The sequence below is a fragment of the Centruroides sculpturatus genome, unplaced genomic scaffold (genome assembly GCF_000671375.1).
Source record: "Centruroides sculpturatus isolate CEXI.00-Female unplaced genomic scaffold, Cexi_2.0 scaffold99, whole genome shotgun sequence".
Taxonomy (NCBI): Eukaryota; Metazoa; Arthropoda; class Arachnida; order Scorpiones; family Buthidae; genus Centruroides; species Centruroides sculpturatus.
The window spans coordinates 1,057,879-1,079,669 of record NW_019384321.1 but is presented as its reverse complement, the minus strand read 5'-3'; the positions used below and the strand labels follow the sequence as shown (position 1 = coordinate 1,079,669).

General features: G+C 33.9%; 3 protein-coding genes across 5 annotated transcripts in view; 2 read left to right on the top strand and 1 right to left on the bottom strand.

Moving 5' to 3' along the window:
* Positions 1–3,263, top strand: part of LOC111625800 (zinc finger protein 236-like) — a 45,168-nt gene extending 41,905 nt beyond the window's left edge. For 2 of the 3 annotated variants that reach the window (XM_023369038.1, XM_023369044.1), the window contains exon 9: positions 1,376–3,263. In XM_023369038.1, coding sequence (XP_023224806.1) covers positions 1,376–2,595 — 1,220 coding nt within the window. In that variant the 3' untranslated portion in view covers positions 2,596–3,263. The remainder of the gene's footprint in view (positions 1–1,375) is intronic. The other variant, XM_023369031.1, reaches the window with a different exon arrangement.
* Positions 3,264–5,555: 2,292 nt separating this feature from the next.
* Positions 5,556–7,082, top strand: LOC111625594 (zinc finger BED domain-containing protein 4-like). The gene has a single exon (XM_023368787.1). It carries the CDS (start codon positions 5,556–5,558, stop codon positions 7,080–7,082), a length of 1,527 nt encoding a protein of 508 aa, XP_023224555.1.
* Positions 7,083–13,109: 6,027 nt separating this feature from the next.
* Positions 13,110–20,314, bottom strand: LOC111625792 (septin-7-like). Its single transcript, XM_023369019.1, has 15 exons — positions 20,237–20,314; positions 17,401–17,430; positions 17,292–17,293; positions 17,011–17,212; positions 16,817–16,923; positions 16,655–16,755; positions 16,456–16,593; positions 15,720–15,837; positions 15,518–15,607; positions 15,248–15,344; positions 14,577–14,628; positions 14,391–14,498; positions 14,159–14,294; positions 13,973–14,079; positions 13,110–13,297 (listed from the first exon to the last, which is right to left on the bottom strand). Exons 1-15 carry the CDS (start codon positions 20,247–20,249, stop codon positions 13,243–13,245), a joined length of 1,356 nt encoding a protein of 451 aa, XP_023224787.1. The 5' UTR covers positions 20,250–20,314; the 3' UTR covers positions 13,110–13,242.
* Between the last annotated feature and the right edge of the window lie 1,477 nt (positions 20,315–21,791).

Genomic DNA, 21,791 nt, shown 5'->3' with positions numbered 1-21,791 from the left:
TGTTTTGGTTGCTATGCCTTGACTTTGGTCCGGCATAGTGCACAGCCACCGGTGTCAATTGAGTATAACCCACTTAACCCAACATAATAATAATGATAATAATAATGTTTTTTTAAAGTGTTTTATAAAATATATCATAAATAATAAGAAATTTAACTAATTATTTTAATAATATTATCAAATGTTCATTCTTATATACAAAACAGTTGAAATTTCTTATAGGGTAGAGCATACTGAAAGAAAAATTAAATTATTCAAAAAGTACAGTACATATGCAGTTCAGTTCAAATCAAATTAAAGTAATTACGTAGTAAATGGGTTATGAAATACAATTACTCTCCTAGCTGTTATAGAATATAACAGGAAAAGTATGATAGACTAAATTTTGACTTTCTCCTGCAGTGCTTTTGGATTTCTTGACATTATGACACTCCAGGAACACAAAAATGTAAAAAATTCTTTACAAAATTTTGTTGGTTTTTTGCATTATATCTGAGGATTGAATGAGCAAAAACTTTTCAAATTTGACAAGATTATTTTCATGTATGGAGCATTGGTGCTATTACAGTTTAGTAATTAAAGGTCAAAGAAATGGGGAGATTGAAAATGCTTAAAAATTCCTCTATTTGTTTAAAAATTCATTTCTATTCCCAAAAGTAAGCCTTTTGTGTTTTTATAAAAATTATTCAATAAAATCTCAACAGAATGGCACCATACACAATTTTAACTTTGTGCTAGGGTTTTAAATTTTATTTAAATATTTTTTTAAAATCATAATTTTAAAAAAAATTATTCCTTTCAAGCATTCATTATTATTTAAATTTTATATTGAAGCATAATTGAAAATTATCAGACTTCCTTTCCAGTCCCCTTAATCTCCTGTTCAAGTGCAGGAAACTTGGGCAAGAGCCATTGCCTTTTTCAAAATGTTCTCCTTCAGACACAATTGAATTTCATAGGTGTTTATAAAATTGGTCAATAATATAGTGTCTGGCCTTTGCTGAAATTTTTTTCATTGCATCTCTAATGTGCTCCTGAAGAATCTACATGTTTTCCATTAGAGATACAAATTTTATCTTTAAATGCTTCCCATATTGCAACTTTTAGGGGCTATATGTGAACCATGGAGTACTACCTTTTCTTGTACATCCTGAACAATCAATATGGGACCAAATACTTGCTTATTGTTTTGTACACATTTACATTGTGTTCCAACTATCCGTGTATCAAATTCTTAAACACCATTTATTTCTAACAAACTGTCCAAAAATTACAGCATTTTTTCACCCTGTACTAATATTATTAAATGTAAATTTAAAATATATTTTAATTCTTTATTGATTGTTTAAGAAATTATTCAATATATTTTTTTCAGGTGCTAAACCTTTCAAGTGTCCTCATTGTGATTTACGTTTCCGAACCTCTGGACATCGGAAAGGTCACATCGCCACTCATTTCAAAATTCCATCCAAGAAAAAGACTGCACAAGAAAATACAACAGAACAGGAAACTGTTGCTTCAAATATCTTACAAATATCTAATACGCAACAAGAAGAAAATATGCTATCTACAAATTCCCTCAATATATTGGGAGGAAATGTCAATTCGGACACTGCCTCTTCACAAATAATTCAAGGAATTGAAGGTGTTCAGTTGGTCACGCCTAATGTTTTAGGTGGCAGTATTCAAATAACTGGAATTGATCCATCTCTTCTTTCACAAACTGTGCAAATAGATGCACATCTTTTACAACAGTTACAGCAACATGGTAATATTAATATTACCATTAGTCCTAGTTTATTAACAGAACCTCTTGCCACAACAACAGATACAGCAGTGAGTGATTCTGCAATCCTTCAAAGTACCATTGCTAATGACAACACGATTACGACAACAGTCAATCCAAATATTATTATTCATTCCTTAACTAATTTGAATATTCCTTTAAATTCGGAACAAGAAATAATTACAACAGAACCTGACGAAATAAGACCGGACGGAACTAAAACTTTTAATTTGACTAGTTTATCTAACAATAAGGAAGAGATTATAGGGAACCAAGTCACTATAGGTGTCGATTCATCTATGAATGTTGTAGAGGAAGAAGTTCTGGGTTTGGAAAATGATAGTATCAATGTGGAAACAGCATCGGTCGGCATAAGTGAAAGTATCATTCCAAACATAGACCTGTTGCATGTCACCAACGAAGAAAATGTTGTGGCCAACCAAGAAAGGAAGCACACTTGTGAAGTATGTAGTAAAAGTTTCAAAAGAGCGACACATCTGAGAGACCATTTACTCACGCACTGCAGTTCTAATCAAAAACAGCGCCCCACTCCCCATCAGTGTTCGCATTGCTCGAAAGCATTTTCCAAGCCCAGTCAACTAGAAAGGCATAAGCGCATTCATACAGGTGAAAGGCCATTTGTTTGCGAGGAATGTGACAAAGCATTCAATCAGAAAAACGCCCTTCAGACCCACATGAAGAAACATACTGGAGAGAAGCCGTTCCAGTGCCCATACTGCAATACTGCCTTCACTCAAAATGGCAACCTTAAAAACCACATAAAAAGAGCTCATTCCAACGAAAAGTAAATTCTTCCACACTCCAATTAATGCTTCCAATTCTTAATTTGCCAATTAGTGCCTCATGTTGCATTTCTAGTCACCGTAGGTTGAAGAACATATATTTAACTCGTGTACATAGAGATGTTATATGTATAAATTGTACAGTTTCAAAGACTTTTTATATAGCTTAATTTGTTAAAGTGCAAATAATAATAATGTCCAAACTAAACTATTATTTGCATAATTTCCATTTTTTAATTTTCTGATAAATGACTCTTACCCTCAAATTGGGATGAAAGGAAAAAAAGTATATATATATATACATATATATGTATATATATGTGAATATGATGGATTTAAGAATATAAAGAAATTTTCAATTTTTGCAATTATGGTTTTCTTTATCAGAAAGTTATAATGCTATTAATTTATAGAATAAAAAGAGAATTTATTTTTGAGAGAGGTAAGTAAATGTCTTTTATTCAAAAATTTCAAACTCTCGATCAGGTCGAAACATACAATTTAGAACTAAGTGAATAGTTCATACTGGACATACAATTGGATTGAAAGGCACGCACAATGAATGTTTCCATTGTGCAAATCAATACGGGTAAATAGGAACACACATACAAAAAGTAGAAGAAAAGGTCACGCAAAGCTATTAGATATTTTCATATTGCATATAAATATAAACTTTCATATATATAATTTTTTTTCATATTCATATAATTTTGTGACAATTGTATTTAATGTTTCTTAATATGGAAAAGTTATCCATTAATGAATTATCTAACTTAAGACTCCAACCAGTTAATTTTCGTTTGAAATTCAATGTTACAGTAGAGAGAGAAATTTAATATATGTGATAATAAAGTGAAGGATTTTAATTATAGTAGTATATTTTTTTCCATTTTTAAAAGAATTTTCTGAAGCGCGGGATCTGGCGGAGCAACTTACCAGGAATTTTTCATGAAGGATCTGTCCTGGTATGTTGAGATTGTTTTTTTCACATATCTATTGTGAGCCTGGCCAAACCCACAATGAGTATGGAGAAAAAGTCCCTCTTAGTTCCCACAGGATGGATTCAGCCAAAGAAAATCAGATGAATCATTTATAAATAACAATATATAATCACTACCTTATAAATGCAATAAAATAGATAGATATAAAGTAAATGCAAATAATAGTGGGAGGGAAAATTGTGTATTAAAATAATTTCGTCCTACATACAGTCGACCCCCCCCTATAACACGGGTTCCTATAGTTCGGATTCTTATATGACGGCGAAAAAATTGCGACGGTATCCGTACAAACATGATAAAAAAAAACTCCTATAATTAGGTAAAACGTCATCGGGCAACCGAACTACTTTCTGCCGTCCAACGCCACGCTACGGAGAGTTTAGGCGGGTAAATTGAGTTTACTATCGTCTGTACAGTATGTAAATTAGGTACTATAAGTCTAATACACCACTAATTTTATACATTTCTTATTCAACGGCCATAAAAATTATTTTTATTAATGATGTCTCCAAAGTTTAGCGAATTTTTCGCAGAAAAATAACTTATCAGAAATCGCGGCAGCCGTTTGGTGCGCTGCTCCGCGACGAAAACAAGCTTAAGCAATGGCGATGTCGAACGGTGCACACTCAGTAAATAATCTTACAATATTTTGTTTATATGTAGTTTATACGGATTATTCCCAAAAAATTATACGTGTTTTGGAAATGTTGAGTCGAATTAGTCTAGAATCGATTAATTTTATGGAAGAAAACCTTTCAAACAGCCGTAGTTCGTAAACTTCACACGTGTCGGGCTGTGATTGGCAAGGTCTCCTAAAACATCAATTTCATAAAAAACGGAACGTATCTACCGTGTTATAGGGGGGTCGACTGTAATTTGATATTAATAAAACAATGAAATTATTCAACTTTTCTATTACTCCAAGGCTGACAGAACCTCAATTAGTTTTTATATAATAATGAAATTTGAAGTTCTGTTTCCATTTATTCTAGAATTACTAAAACAAAATAATTTTACATCTCACAATTTACAGATAGAATCCACAAGCTGGAAACAAACATCAAAGTTCAAGCTTGAGTATTATCATGCATCAAATTAATCGCCCGTAGTTTACATACAGCAAATCAGAATGTGAAATTTACAATTACTATTCAGTACCCATAAGCTGCTGCTGCAAACATTCTATCAATTTTTCATAAATCGATAGAATGTTTTTTCAATAGTATAAACTCGAAGCCATTTTCGTTTTCTTGAACTCTCTCTGCTATGTAAACATTAAGAGGGCCTTTTTAAAAGCAATCCCACTGTTGGTTCGTTCAGACCCACAATGAAGTGAGGGTTGGGACAGACAGTTGCGACAAAATAATCGCTCGTTTTTTTCAATTTTTGACGCTTTGCCCGGTAGGCAGGCCAGGCCCACTTTTGGAAGTGGCCGGGGTCAGAGCGCCCATTAAAAAAATATTGCTTCCGAACCGGAACCACACAGGTTCTCCAAGTTGGTAGGGGAGATTTTCCAGTTGTCATTCATAATGGTAACGCACAACACGTGACGTAATTTCTGATTGGTTACTTTTATTTTAAAATATTTTTCAATTGTTATATTTCGAGAGTTAACAACACATCACACTAGCGTTACATATGTTTATTGGTGTAATCGCACCGTTTCAAAAATAGAAATAATTTTTGGAAGCGATAACGAGTTATATTTGGAAGACGTTATTTATTGGGAGTTGTCCCTAAAAAAGGAACTGTTTCAATACGACTGTTCTGTTATTTTTGGCACTTCACTACAGTTGCAAAACTTCCTTAGCTCTATTTCACTACAGATTTGCACCATTTTTTAAAATCAAGATTCATATATTTGGAAATTTATAAGAGAGAAATAGAAGAGTAAGTGCTGGTTCGATTACTTATATTTGTGTTACTCTTTTAAATATAAAGATTTGAGTAGAAAAAAGTTTAACTATGAATAAAAGAAGTAAAATCAGTTCGGTGTGGTCCCACTTTACTATCCTAAATAACGAATTAAAGTTAGCCGAATGCGATATCTGCGCAAAAAAATTAAGTTACCATTCGACAATCACGAATCTAAAAAAGCATTTAAGCAGAAAGCACCCGGCAATCAATTTGGAAGCACTCCATAAAAATGAAGATGGCGTCGTCGTATCTACGTCTACATCGAGTAATAACCACGTCGAGACTTCCCGTTTGCACGAATTTAATAAATTTAGCAATAGAAGGAAGCAAAGATTTTCCTCATCTCTAATTCCGCAAAGGAATTTTATCGATAAAAAATTGTTGAATTTATTTATAATCGATTTACAACCGTTTTCTATTGTCGAAGGGAGGGGTTTTGCCCAGTTTATCAAAGCATTAGACCCAAATTACGAATTACCAAAGAAGAAAGTTATAACTCAAACTATAATACCTACACTCTACAAGCAATGTCTGCATAAAGTTACAGAGAAATTAAGTATGGCGAAAGCAGTTTGCTTAACATTTGACAGTTGGACATCCGAGAACAATGAGCCGTATCTTTCATTAACGGCCCATTACATAACGGATGAATTTCAGTTCCAATCGATGTTATTAGGTTGCATTCTACAAGATGGATCCTATTTGGCAGAAGAGATTCGATCTATTGTAGAGAAATTTAATTTATCCGATAAAATTTTGATCGTGGTAAGCGAAGATGTGGCTAATTTAAGAACTGTGGCGCAACAATTGAATTGGGAATGGTTCTGTTGTTACGCCCATACATTAAATTCAATTTTGCAAAATTCTCTACAACATATTGGGCCATTATTAAAGAAAATTAGACAGATTGTCGGTTACGTTAAAAGGAATATTATAACAATATCCCATTCTTCAACCTGTCAACAAGAAACTTCAGCTGGTGAGAAGCTAATCCACGATGATGTCGGTAGGTGGAATTCCACTTATTACATGGTGGAAAGATTTGTGGAATTAAGGGAAATTGTGGCAACTTTGTTCAATGAACATGTGCCACTCCTTACAGAAGAGGAATGGGGAATATGCAAACAGGTTCTTAAAATATTGAAACCTTTCGAAGAAGTTACGGTTCAACTCTGTCGAGAACAATACGTAATGGCAAGCCAAATAATTATATTTACAAATGGTTTAATCTCCGTATGTACCGAATTAATGGAACAAAATTTCGATCGCACGGTTAAAAATGTTCTCAATAGTTTGTTGCACGATCTTTCCACAAGATTTTCAAGTTTAGAAAATAATAAAAATATTGCTTTGTGCTCTTTTCTGGATCCTCGATTTAAATTGTTAGCTTTTAGTGACAGGAGTGCCACTGACGAAGTAAAAAAGACAGTAGTGGAATTAGTTGCGGGAGAGACAAATAAAGGAAAGACTGATTTGATACTAGAAGAGGAGGAACCAGAAAATGGGGATAATGAATTTTCTGTGTGGAAGAATTTTGATATGCTGTCATCTAAAGTGAAATCAACAGGTAAATAAATGTTTATAATTCTGCACTTAATAATAAATAAACGAAATTTTAAAGAACCTACCAGTGGTCGAATGGATAAAACCACCGAAAACTGGTAGTTAGTTCGTGGGTTCGCGCCTGGCCACGTGGAGTTTTCCGAGTTTGCTACACGTTAGTAATATCTAAATAGGGGCCAGTTTCCTACAAAATCCAGGAGGTATTCCTCCCTCGGCAGATCGCCCATGTGTGGCACTGCCATATACCAATGTACCCTAAAACGAAAATTTTAAAGATTCGCGCCGTTTTCTGTCTAACTTATGAAACTGGATCAAAGATTATTGGGCTTTCATTTTATCGTTATATATTTTATCAAAATATTAACTATTGTATCTAATGAAATGATTCATTGCTAGCAGCTCCTCCAGAAAGCCCTGGTTAACTAAAATACTAATGGCGTACAGTTTCAGCCAAATTTCAGTGTTTTCTCTTGTAGTAATAAGTGTTTTTATACGTTCAGCCTCTAAACGAGGTAATAAACTGAGGCCCATTTTACAAAACCTTTCTTGTTTGAATCAATGTATTGGAATGGATTAATGAAATAAGTCAATGTAACACGCGAGCGAACTCCAAAGGTGCCTCCTGGGACAATTTTTATGGGAAACTGACCCTTCTTTAGGTGCGATAAAAGCCCTAGCCAATCCGTTGATGATGTGCGAACCCGCGACCAACTACTATTTGATTTTATCCACTCGGTCACTGCTGGAATTATCCGAATCAACCCACTTTATTGGATTTCAATTTTAAAAAATTGTAGACCTATAAATTCTCGAGACGAGAACGGGGTTATATAGATGAACGCTTAGGGACAGGAGGTTCCGATTAACTATATACTAACTTTCGGTTTGCACCGAAATTCACGTGATTTTAGTTCAAAAAATTTCACCCTGAAAGGTGTTAGATAGAAAACGGGCACGACTCAATTGCTAACAGGTAAAGTACGATGTACAGGGGTAAGACACTACTAATTTGAGTTGTAGAGCCCGGATGGAGATTAAAATTTGCAGCCCGATATTGTGATCATGTCACTGAATAATTGCTGGTTTGATTTATTTTAAAACAGTTTCGAGCGAATCGTCTGCGACGATGGAAGTTGAACATTACTTAGAAGAAAATCTGGTGAAGAGGAACAAGGAGGCATTGACGTGGTGGAAAGAACAGGAGAACAAATACCCCAATTTGTCACGAGTATTTTTAAAGAGAGGATGCGTTCTGTCAACTTCGGTCCCTCCTCAAAGAATTTTTTCGAAAGATTATTTAATTACAAACGATCGAAAAAGGAGACTGAAATCGAAATACGTCGAACAATTACTTTTCCTAAATTCCAATTTCGTTTATTGCGATTAAATATCGTAATCGAATTCGCGTTTCCTTAAAGTACAGTGTTTTAATAACTCTCATAATTCTTGTATGTATTCATTTAGTTTATTTTCAAATAATATGTAGTAATTAAGACAGTTATAAAATTTAATTTCAGTTATATATCTACGTGTATACGAGTAAAAGTTAATTAAAATATGTATGTTTGTTAGGCAAAGGGTACAGGTCAACGTATCCTCGCCAAATTTTAAATGAATGTCATTCGACCCCTTAGAGAAAATCCAGCAACGAGTTGCTTCACTTTCCCGGTAACGACGTTTAAAATGCGTATGGCGCCGTCTGTTACGATATTTTATTAAAAAACGTTTTATATTATTAATTACTATAAAATGGCAAAAAGGCTTAATTTTCAGGGTAGGGATGGGTTTTATATTAAAAAAAGATTGTAAATGCTAATAACGAGTAAAATCATTAATCATTAAGTCAGATCCCACTCGAGCTATGACACCTGATTACCTCTATCTCCCACCCTCTCGACCTTTAACCACCAAACTTTAACAGCTTCAATTTCCCTAATACACAAACTTTCCTGCAGAATTTCAGAAATTTTCGACAAAAAGCGCAGGAGTTATTAAGCTTCAGAGTGGGGTGAACAAAATCTTGCACCCCACACACAAGCATTCATACGTACAGAAAGAACACCCGAAATTATTTTGCATTTCTCAACGTTTCAAGGTGTCCTAAGTTCAACAATGTAAAAAATCTTGGGGTGCAAGATCGCCATACTTTTCCTTTGTTATACAGTATATAACAGCGGGGAAAGTAAAAATACTGTGGAAGTCCCCCATTTCCTGTTAACTTAAACCCGAGCAATTTCTTTTTCTTATTTTTTGTGTGTTTTTCAGAATGATTATTGTGAATACTCTGGTCAATAAATATACATTTTAGTTACTAAGATTATTGTTTTTATAACCCTCTTGCAACCCAGCCTCACCAACTTCTATCCTTCTAAAGCCCGAGCAACGTTAGGTACCCGAGAATGGTGTTAATTATTTAAATCCATTGACACCATTGACCTCAAATATTAATTGTATAATCGCAACATTGACATACATACACTAAGGCCATGTTTAGACAGGCTATTTTAGTTGCAATTTTCAAAAAGTAGACCTATAAATTCCCACTAAGATTTTCGAGAGAGAGAGAGAGAGAGAGAGACCAAGAACGATCGCAGGATTGTATGTTCCTTCTTATCTTTAAGAGTGTGATTTATAAATATGCCAAAAAAGTAATGAAAAGTCCAACTATCATAAACAACGCCGAGATTTTAAAATAATAAAGCTACTGTTGCGGCTTTAAAGAGAACTAGAGGAGTCATTTCGTCTCAAAGGAGTCATATAGGCTTTTACTTTCGATTCCGATTCCTCAGCCCTGCATGTAAAGGCTATTAAAATAGATTTATTCTTACAAATATACCTTCAATTTATTAATCTATTATTCGAAAAGAAGCAAAGAAGGAAAAAAATAAATAAATAAAACAAATTTCTGGGGTACAATCGCCATTAATGATCACTTCCTACAGGTGTCCTTGAGTGACCGTTCAGGTTCCTTCTCATTTCTTTTAGAACATGATATAAAGTGATCATTAATTTACTTATNATTTCGAAAAATCCCTTCTTAGTGTACGTTCTCATGACGTACCCTGTGTACCAAATTTAAACTATCAACTCCTAACCGTTTGGGCTCTGCGCTTATTATTATTCTTATCAACCCATTTCGATTATATATATAAATTCAAGCACCTTCTTCCATCGATTCGGCACGTCGCGGATTCTTGATGAATAAAACTCACGTAGTTTTCACTGGAAGAATTCTGCAAGTGTAGTTTTTATCGCGTCACTATACTGCTTTTTATCCAAGACGTGTTATATGAAGAGATGGTAATAGTATGATACAAGATCTGGGCTATTCGGAAATGAAAAAAAAAACCCCAANCTTGTGTTCTTTAAGTCTAACAGCTAAATTTCTTCTTGTGACTACGATATAGTCCTTCTTAATTCCTAATTGATGATTTTCAAAAGTAATTCTATATACGCCCGCTTTTTCTTCTTTCTTAGGCATGTCTTTATCATTTCTGAGAATACTATACAAATTAGGAGCTCTTTTGTACACTATTTTTGGAATATTTTTTGTTCGATACTTCCTTCATGATGTCCTTAATGTTTTTATTATAAGTGAACTTGGTGATTTGTTTGGGTTTTTAATTCTTTGTCTCCTTCACATCTTTTAATTAGCCCTTCTATTATACTCTTTTTATATCCCAAGTTTGAAGATATTTCTTTGATTCTATTAATTTCCTTCATCCTGTCTAGTACAGTACATTAGAGCAATATGAATACGCTCTTCTAATGAGTGCACGAAAAGCGGACAGTTTGTATCCGGGACGGGAATGTAAAGTCGACTATGTGTTGGTTTTATATAAATTAAAGGATGGTTGCACTGTATTAATGCCAGAGATGCGGATAGATTAGCTTCTGCCTGGAAATTCTACATATAAGAAAGATTAAAATATAAGAATTCTTAGTCTGTACCTGCCCTTATATTTTGATGCATTTTTACCTATTAATTTTATTTTATTATTTATATCCTTGTTGCTTCAGTGTATTTAGTACATTTTATTTTATTTACTTGTTAATTTATCTATTACAGTGGTGCCTCGCATAACGTACGCCTCGAATAACGGACGCTGCGAATAACGAACTTTCTGTTTGGCCGTTACGTGACTCGAGCAACGGACTGGCTGCGGACAACGGACTTCCGTTCGGCAGTTACGTGAGGCGAACAATGGACTTTCTACAAACAAATGCGAATGATGTTTCCACTCTTTTGCCGTTGCCAATGACAATCTGCTATTTTTATAATATATTAGTATTATTAGAATATATTATTAGTATATCTGAAGTACAGAGCTCCCGTTGGGATTCGGCTTGCTCCCTTGTTTATTACGTACATCACCTCAGTGCAGGGTATTTACATTTATTCAAGTGTTGTGCAAATCATGGCTTCTAAAAAAACAGAAAAGTGATTTCAATTGAAACAATGCAAGAAATCATCAGAAGGAGTGAAAGTTGACAAAAACTTCCTTGTCGAATGGGGAGAGGTTCAAGAGTTTACCAACACTCATTATCCAAACAGAGCTGAGGCCAACAGTATCAATGATCTCTACAATGACACCCTTGCTCGTTATTTCCGACAGGTGTTGAAGAAGAGCGAGAAACAGACCATCTTGGACATGTTTTTCAAGAAGCCAGCAGGGAAAAAACAAAGGATGGAACAAGAGGAGTTGACCCTGCAAGCTCCGGTAGCCTCTCCTGAATCTTAATCCGATTAAAAAACAATAAAAAAGACCCGCTGCAATGTGTAAAAATTCTGTATCTGTATGAATGTGGGAAGAAAGTGTTCCTCCACCTCCTCCTCACAACATCTGACTACCCAGCATAATTGGTAACTGCTCCATTTTCATTTTTTTGTTATGGTACAGTACGGTTATTTTATGCTGCGGAACGAATTATATGTTTTAACATGTATTTCTACGGGAAAATGCGTTTCGTATAACGGACTTTTCACTTAACGGACGTGCACCTGGAACGGATTAAGTACGTTATACGAGGCACCACTGTATTTTCGTTTTAAAATTGAATGTATAATGTTCGAACAGTTTTAAAATACATTTACACCTGAGGATGGCCTATTCTACGAGGCTGAAAACGTTAAGTGTTTCATTAAATAAATAATTTCTCAGCCATAGAAGGTGTTTAATGTTTCATTAAGTGTTTTAAAAACGCTGAGTTTGATATTTAGTTAACTCTTGTGCCTTTACTCGAAGTTTCCTGAAATTTTGCAGGGTTGTTTGTGTATTAGGAGGATTGATGCTATTAAATTTCGGTGGTTAAAGGCATGTCGTATCTCGAGTGGGGTCGGTCTTAATGAAGATTTTACTAGCTATTAACATTTACAATTTTTTAAAACTCATCTCTGCCCTCAAAATAAAGCTTTTTGTCATTTATAATAAATAATTAATAATATAAAAATTTTAATAATAAAATATCGTAACAAATGGCATCACCCACAATTTCAATGTTTTTCAAATTTATTAATATTTTTAATCCACGCTTACATTCTATCTAAACGCTTTAAAACTACTCATAGTTTTACTCTTTGAAGAAGCTTGCAATTCTAACAGAAGTCGAATTCATTTATCAACATTAATCTCCTTTTCGGCACTTATATAACGCAAGATCAACTGTTTGACTCACCCGAGACACTTTCTTCGCTTTCTTACACGTGGTGGTGATCATTCTTGAGATAGTGGCGATAAATGTTTTCTTTTCTGAGCCTGAAACTCTGACATTTTTCAAGAAGAAAGCAAAAATAAGTCAGATCATTAGAGAACAAAGATTTTCACACCAACAGCCACGAGAATCAAACAGAGCTCCCTCCCGAATTAGCGCGCATACTGTTTTTTCTTTAACTTCCCCCGCCTCACACCACGTGACGGTCCCATTGTTACTACTATTAAATTACAATGAATCGTCATTTTGAATGTGTTTCTGGATTGGAACGTTCTAGGTAACGGTCGTTTCTATGGAAAGAATGAAACCATAAAAATTTTTTCAACAGTAATTAATTTATTTTGGTAAGAGAAATAACATAGAATATTAACTGAGTATATAATTTAGAATTATATTTTAAAAAAAATGTAAAATCGCTAAGGAAATTTTGCTTGAATTTTGATGCCTGGGAATTCTTTCTTTAGAATAAATGTTTTTTCTTTTCTGCCTTTTTGTCCCGATGGTCCTGAATCGACCTGTTACAGAAAAAGAAATCTATAATTAATAAAAGAACTCGTATTCGCCCGTTTCTATATCATAAAAACTCCGTGCGCCGTTATATATAAAGGAAATATCTTTTGGTTCGATGAAGAAACAAAGAAGAACGAATGTTGACAGTCCACCAGTGGCCAAGCGGTCTTTGTACCCTGAACACTGAGCGTTCGGTCGTGGGTTCGCGGCTCTCTCGGACAGGCTGGCCACGTGGAGTTTTTCGGGTTTTCTCCACGTCTGTAATGCTTAAATAGGGGCCAGTTTCCCTTAAAAAGACCTTCCGGAAGGTATCCCCTAGGCAGATCGCCCAAATGTTGCGTTGTCATAACTTAACAAACAATAATGAATATTAACACAATTGATTACAAAACAATACGGGAATTTGGTATTTACAATGGGTAACTGACTTATTTAAGGATATTTTTAGAACTTGCAACTGACCCAACCCAGATATCAATTTAAAGTTGTATTTAGTTCAATTGATCAGATTTGTTGCAAGAAAATTATTGGTTAATTTCAACTTCTTTGCTTGAAAATTACTTTAAATTGACTGCAAAATAATTGTATTGTTTAATGATGAAAATCTGCATTCTTATTCAATTAAATTTTGATAATAACTTATCATACAGAAAATTAATATAATTTATGAAAATACTGACTTAGACTCTTCCAATTTTTTCTCTCTTTCGAAACTCAGGCGTCTTTCCTCCAAATCCTTTCTTTGAAATTCTAAAGCCGCAATCATCTGCTCGTTGCGACGTTCCAGCTATTCAATAAACACAAAATATTTAATTAATGTTAAATGCAAAATTATTTATCGAAATTAATTTCGATAAATAATATACTTCGGCTTCGGAATCCTTCAATTTTTGCATTTTTTCTCTTATTTTCATCTCGAAAACCCGTTCCATTTCTTCCTCCATTTTCTTCAATTTGGCTTCCTGATGGCGCTTTTCTTCTTCCATTTCAGCCATGGGATTCCTTTGAGTAAAAATTAAAAAAAAATATATAGGCTATATAATGCAAAATATTGTTTAATTCTCTTTCATTTTCTAATATAATATTGTTTGAATTTACTTGTTGGATGATCTTCTTCCTTCTTTACCGAATGCACTCAGTTTTCTGCATCGATACATTTCATAATGTTGATTATTAGTTGTATCAATTAAATTTTGCAGATGTGTTCTACAAAAAATATGTAATATACTTATTGTTTTTGTACATAATAAAGTATTTTTAAATGAATATATTATTTTTCATTACCTCACAAATAAATTTCTGAATGCTACAAAATCACAATGTTCTACGTTCTCAACTGGAAGAAAGTAACATTACACGATTCAATGTATGAATTCTATGAACATTAGTCATTAATTTAAACATTTTATTAATTAATGTGTTAAACATGTGTGATTCCTTTAATAAATACAAATGCAATAATTTAATATGTAACTTTATAATATATTTAGTATTATAAAAGGCCCTTCTAAACCATGTGTTTTAGATGAAACATGCAAAATCCATGGGCACAAACATGAATTATCGTTTCATCAGACCCGCGATGAATGGGTATTGGTTTAGTCCATTACCCGTGAAATTTCTGAGGATACAGCCTGAACTCGAACTCGGTCCCTCAGCATATAAAAGCTGAAGTCTTTATCGTTTCGGATAAACTGCACATTAAATACATTAATTAAAAACCTTTAACTCTAAGACAATAAATCAAATTTGTAATTATTTTATTTGTAATATTTACATTAAATTAAATAAATGGAATGTTTTTTCATGTGATTTTTGAATCGCGAATTATTGAATATTATACAATATGTTTGCACGCCTTCAGTGCAATTCCATTAATTACATATCATAATTAAAGTAAATTATACTATAAATAATTATCATTATTTACAGAAACAATAAAATATAAAACTCACTTTCTGCTGTACCCCATGGGTATTTTCTTCCTCTTTTTTTGGTTCCGGATACGTCCTCTAATGACATACTTCCCATAATGGCATAGGGAAGTCTTTCCTTCAAAGAAATTGTTGGAATCATTTTAATTAATTAAATAAAAATTATTTCTAATCTATTTTATATGGACTTAATTATCGAGTAATGATGATAATGCAAATAAACCCTTCTGTACATTCAGTTATAATTATAATTAGGTAGTTGCTGATGAAGAGTGTAATCATTGTAATTACCTTAAGATTATTAAGAGCTTCGTTATCTCCGTGAACGTGGGATGGAAAATCGTAGATTTTAATATTGTGGTGTGCAATTTGATTCATTATCTGCAAAGTATCAACATTATTTTATCTTATAAATCGTATTTAAAGAAAAAAAAAACTTGTTTTCTAATTGCTGAAGATCATATTTTACGGCATAGGATCTAACAGAACTTACGATTTTCTTAAAAGCTGCACATTCTTCGGGTGTAAATGAATCAGCCTTTGCAATAAGTGGAATGATGTTAACTTTATCATGCAAATTCTTCATCACTTCAACATCCAAGGGTCTTAACCTGCAAATGTAAATAATAAAACGAATTAGTTCAATATTAATATCTTTAATAATTTTCATAAATGATACTTAATTTCTTTTACTCTTTCAACGCCCTGTAGTCAGTAAGAAATCTTGTTTTTTCCGGCTCCAGCGTGGATTTCAACAGGCCATAATGCAGGCAGATAGGTGAGGGACGGCCCGCCATATCATGGACGGATCAACACTCGAAAAATTCCTGAGGTTTTCGACCATTCCGATTCGATCTTGATTCTCCAGAGTGTGGGCTGGCAATGTGGAGTTTTCCTTGTTTTCATGTGTATAACACCCGAAGGTACACATTATTTTAGATGGTCGTATGGCCGAGTATTAAGATGAAAGCCTACTGCTTTAAAAGACCCAGGATATAATCCGAACGGATCGAAAGAACTCCAGAAATTTTACGGGATATGTCTGCCCCCGTCCATCTCCACCCTGCCGCATCATTTTCAGCCTAGCCGAATCCAAAATGGGCTTGCAAAAAAGACCCTTTTAGTGTTCACAGGAGGAAAAGAGTTAAAATGTATATATATTGAATCGACTGTAAATAAATTAATTTTAATATAAATATTTATTTGTATAATTTTTAATGAATTCTCACCCATTTCCACAAGGCGAAATAAAATAAAGGCAACAATGAACCCGATTGTCTGGCACAATAACATCACGATTCACGCGCGATTCATCTTCTAAATATTGGTCGAATCTCTCATTGATGAAATTAGTTATTGGACGCCAACTGAAAATCATTTTATTTAAATATTTTAAATTCAATTCATTCGCACTGTTAACAAATTTACCATCCAGTATTGTTTAAAGAATCCCCGAATCCGGGTACATCCACCACCGTTAGATTTAACTTGACGCCATTTTCTTCCAGCTGCAGCTTCGTCGTCTCGATCTGAAATTGCATGTTATGAGTTAAATCAATATTAATTGTACATTAAAATATTGTTTCTGACCTGCACTGTTGGTTTGATTCTTTCGGAAGGACTCGGATATTCGTCGGAGTAAATATTGGAGAGGAAGAGATTGTTCAGGAATGTAGATTTTCCCAATCCCGCTTCTCCTATTGAAGCGTGCGTAGATGAAAATAGAGGAAATATATATAATTTTGTACACTTTCAGTACATTTATAGAATAAAAAGTTACATACCGACAAGCATTAAAGTGAAGTGAAATCCTCGTCTGACCGACAGCCGATAAATCTCATTTGTCAAATTGGAAAAGCCAACGTAATCAGAATCTTCGTCCATTTCTTTGGGTGTTGGACTCACGGCTCCAGCATCATTTTTCTTCCTGTGGGCTAACAAATCAGGAGATAACTGTTGGCGAAAAAGCTCCCTTTTTGCCGACATCTAAATAAAGATAATTTAACAAATTTTCATTATATAATCGTTCTAAAGGTTTAGAATTAACAATGGAGACTACACTTACAACTGTATCGATTATGGAGAGGAACACCGAGAAGAGAAAAATATACATTAATGTATGCAGCAATATAATGTCGATCTACGAATAACTGAGATAAAAAATAGTAACTCACCATATCGGCGGGCAGATGAATAATTGAATTCTGTTGAAAAAAAATTATTTACTATTATTTCATTTATAAAAGTAATAGATACAGGGTTGATACAAAAGTTTCTTGAATTTTCTAGAGATTTGTAGTACAAAATTTATTTGAAAAAGAAAACAATAGTTTATTCAAGAATATAATTATTATTATACTAGCAGATGAGCCCGGCGTTGCTCGGGCAAAATGTAACAATAGCAAAGATTAACCCTTTCCCTTTCCCCTCGGGGAGGAATTTCGAAAAATCCCTTCTTAGTGTACGTTCTCATGACGTACCCTGTGTACCAAATTTAAACTATCAACTCCTAACCGTTTGGGCTCTGCGCTTATTATTATTCTTATCAACCCATTTCGATTATATATATAAATTCAAGCACCTTCTTCCATCGATTCGGCACGTCGCGGATTCTTGATGAATAAAACTCACGTAGTTTTCACTGGAAGAATTCTGCAAGTGTAGTTTTTATCGCGTCACTATACTGCTTTTTATCCAAGACGTGTTATATGAAGAGATGGTAATAGTATGATACAAGATCTGGGCTATTCGGAAATGAAAAAAAAAACTCCCAACAGAAATCAAGCAACTTCTTTTAAGTCAATCTTGTTGACGTTGTCGTGAATAAAGCGCACAGTGTTCATCTGTGGCTTCTTAGTATAGATAGGATCAGCCAAACGTTGCAGCTGAGCGTAGTAGATTTCGGAAGTTTATAGTAATATATCTCTCAATAAACTGGTCCTCGAACGTCACACTAAATACCCAGCATAACCTTGAGCTAATGCATTGACTATTTTAGCACGGCCTGTGCTGTGCTTGACGGCATTTTTAGGTTAACATACAGGCACCATTTTTCATCTCCTGTAATGATGGTATCGAGCCAAGTATTGGAACGTTTCTTAGAAAGAACTTTGGTGCACGCCTGCAAACCACCAAATTTGACATTTTCGTATATATTTAGCCACACGGAATATCTTTTCACTTTTATGCACTTATAATTGTGCATCTCAACACCCTTCGTTTCTATACCCCATGAGAAACTTCTAGATGCCACCTGTCAGCAAGCAATTTCAAATATTCTAGACGGCTCTACAATATTCCAAAAACTTTTATATCGACCCAATATATAAGAGAAGGGTATTTCTTATCTAAAAATTATACGAATGCAATATATTATTTTTTTGGCTCTTTCAATCTTTTTACATTCAGTAGTGTAATTTATATATTTACTTTGCTGAGATTGCTTCTGTTATATTTATGTTACTTGTTATATTAATGTATTATGTTTGTTGGTAATTTTTCTTTTTTCTTTTATATTTTTTCCGTTATTCTTCCTATTAATTTTTTTCATTTAAAATTTTCAATGTTCTATTTTGGAACGCTTTGCAACTGTCGTTCCAAAAGTTATGTAAACTTGAAGATGGCCGTTGAAAACGTTAGCTTGTATCGAAGTAAATAATCTCGGCAAATTAAGGTGCTTTGTATTAATCAAGTCTCTGCCAAGTAGTGTTGTGATTGAAAATTTTGAACTTAACCAATGTTCCGAATGTAGAAATGTTTCGACAATTTAAATGTAGCCTGTTAAAGTTACATATTTATATATTATAGTCGAATAACGGCCATTTTTTCAGAAACTTTTTTTTAAACAGAAATGCTAAAAAAGAACCTCCGGTAATTAAATTTCTTCCCGTTTTAATATTTAACAGAATGTGTTCAGCAAATAATCATTAAATAATCACAACAAACTTTGTGTTGCCAAGAAAATTTTATTGAAAACTAACGTTTTCGGGCTATTCCTTAGTCCATCTTCGGATTATACCAGATAATTGGAACATCGGCGTACCAAAAATAGAATATATATATATATATATATTTAAATACAAAAATTCAAATAAATTACCTCCTTTTTGCATTTTCAAAGATTTTCCTTTAATTTTTAGTTAAAATTTTGAAGATGAAATTCTGGAGTAATCTTTCGAAATGGAATTTCACCAACGTCCAATGAATTCAAATAAAATTCGTTCCATTCGATTCGAAATTACCCAACTGGAATTCATTTTATTTTGTTTTTATTCAACAATATTTATTTATTTATTTTAATAACAGAAGCTAATTGCTGTGACTGTTGAAATTCACTAACGAATATTTTTTGTTCACTAAACGCTGAACACTTTAAGCTAAAACGATTGCCGTTAATAATCGGGCTATTATTATGCTATATTTAATAATTATGCCATGACGTAACTGATGGCGGATGGCCGAAGCGTTTAGCCGCTTTGGGGACCCAGAATCGTATCCGGCTGAGCGATCCAAGTAATTTTTTTGGGAAATGGTCAATTCCGGATATATAAAGCCACTCCTCACTACCCGGCCGCCTCCATTTTATGAATGGCCGAATCCATGATATGCTGAGAAGGNCGGCACACGTATTTGTAAAATCTAAGTGACTCGTACAACATGGAATTCATATAAAATGGAATTATCAACAGTGTTATAGGGGGAGGTCGACTGTATATATTTATATATTATAGTCGAATAACGGCCATTTTTTCAGAAACTTTTTTTTTTAAATAGAAATGCTTAAAAAGAACCTCCGATAATTAAATTTATTCCCGTTTTAATATTTAACAGAATGTGCTCAGCAAATAATCATTAGATAATCACAACAAACCTTATGTTGCCAAGATAATTTTATTAAAAACCAACGTTTTCGGGCTATTCCTTAGGCCATCCTCGGGTAATACCAGATAATTGGAACATCGGCGTTTCAAAAATAGAATACATATATATACAAAAATTCAAATAAATTACCTCCTTTTTGCATTTTCAAAGATTTTCCTTTAATTTTTAGTTAAAATTTTGAAGATGAAATTCTGGAGTAATCTTTCGAAATGGAATTTCACCAACGTCCAATGAATTCAAATAAAATTCGTTCCATTCGATTCGAAATTACCCAACTGGAATTCATTTTATTTTGTTTTTATTATAACAGAAGCTAATTGCTGTGACTGTTGAAATTCACTAACGAATATTTTTTGTTCACTAAACGCTGAACACTTTAAGCTAAAACGATTGCCGTTAATAATCGGGCTATTATTATGCTATATTTAATAATTATGCCATGACGTAACTGATGGCGGATGGCCGAAGCGTTTAGCCGCTTTGGGGACCCAGAATCGTATCCGGCTGAGCGATCCAAGTAATTTTTTTGGGAAATGGTCAATTCCGGATATATAAAGCCACTCCTCACTACCCGGCCGCCTCCATTTTATGAATGGCCGAATCCATGATATGCTGAGAAGGCCATCTTAATACCCTCAGAGCGGATAGTATAAAAGAAGGTACGGTACCTAAAAATCATTTATTAGGATAGTTCACCTTTACGTAATATCATCATTTCAGTTTTTTACTCTATCCGCTCTATGAGCACTAAGTGGGCCTTTTAATCGAGCCCATCGACAGTTCTGAAGGCACACAATATGACTGCTATAGGTGAGGGACGAGGCCCGACATATCCGGGTAGCATCACACGAAAAGTTCACGGAATTTTTTGATCCGTTTGAGTTCGTTCCTGGGTCCTCCAGAGCGGTAGGCGGGCACATTAAAGGTTCGGCCATTCGGCCGTTCATCTTCCCAAATTCGTAATGAGCAGTGTTCTGAAATGACGTAAAATTGTAGGATGATAAGAAATATAATTTTCAATAATTTTGTAGGCATCAGACCTGTTCCATTGGTTATTACAGTAATTTAAAATGGTGGTATTCATTTCGAAGATTTTATTTATAATTACGTAATTCGGCTGCAATTTGAAAAAAACTGTAATCTATAAATTCCCACTGTCATTCGTTAATCTCGAGAACGGAATTAGATAGATGAAATCCGAGACAGATATGAAAACCTTAGCAGTAGGAGGCCCGATTAACTATATATGAACTTCCGGTTTGTACCGAAGTAACGTTGTTTCAAGAGTTTTCCCCTGAAAGCAGTTAATGGGTAATCGGCATGATTCTATTGTTAAAGGAAAAGTATGATGTACAGAGGCAACACTCTAATAATTTGCGATGGAAAGCATATATTTTTAATAAAAATAAATTAAAAATTGTAACCAGGCATTGTGACGATCTCACAATAAAAATTTGCTCGGTTTATTTGTATTTTTCAGGTGTTAGTGCTTACCTCAAAGATATCACAATGAATACGATTGCTGGTCATGCTGAAGTATACACTTTAAACATTAAATACAGTACAGGTAACCTGGTGGCTGAGATATTTATAGTAGTATGTGTGTGTCACTCTGAGGGACCCGGTTTGAATCCGGATCAAATCTTTAGTTCAGGGGTGTCCAATCCGCGGCTGGTATGCGGCC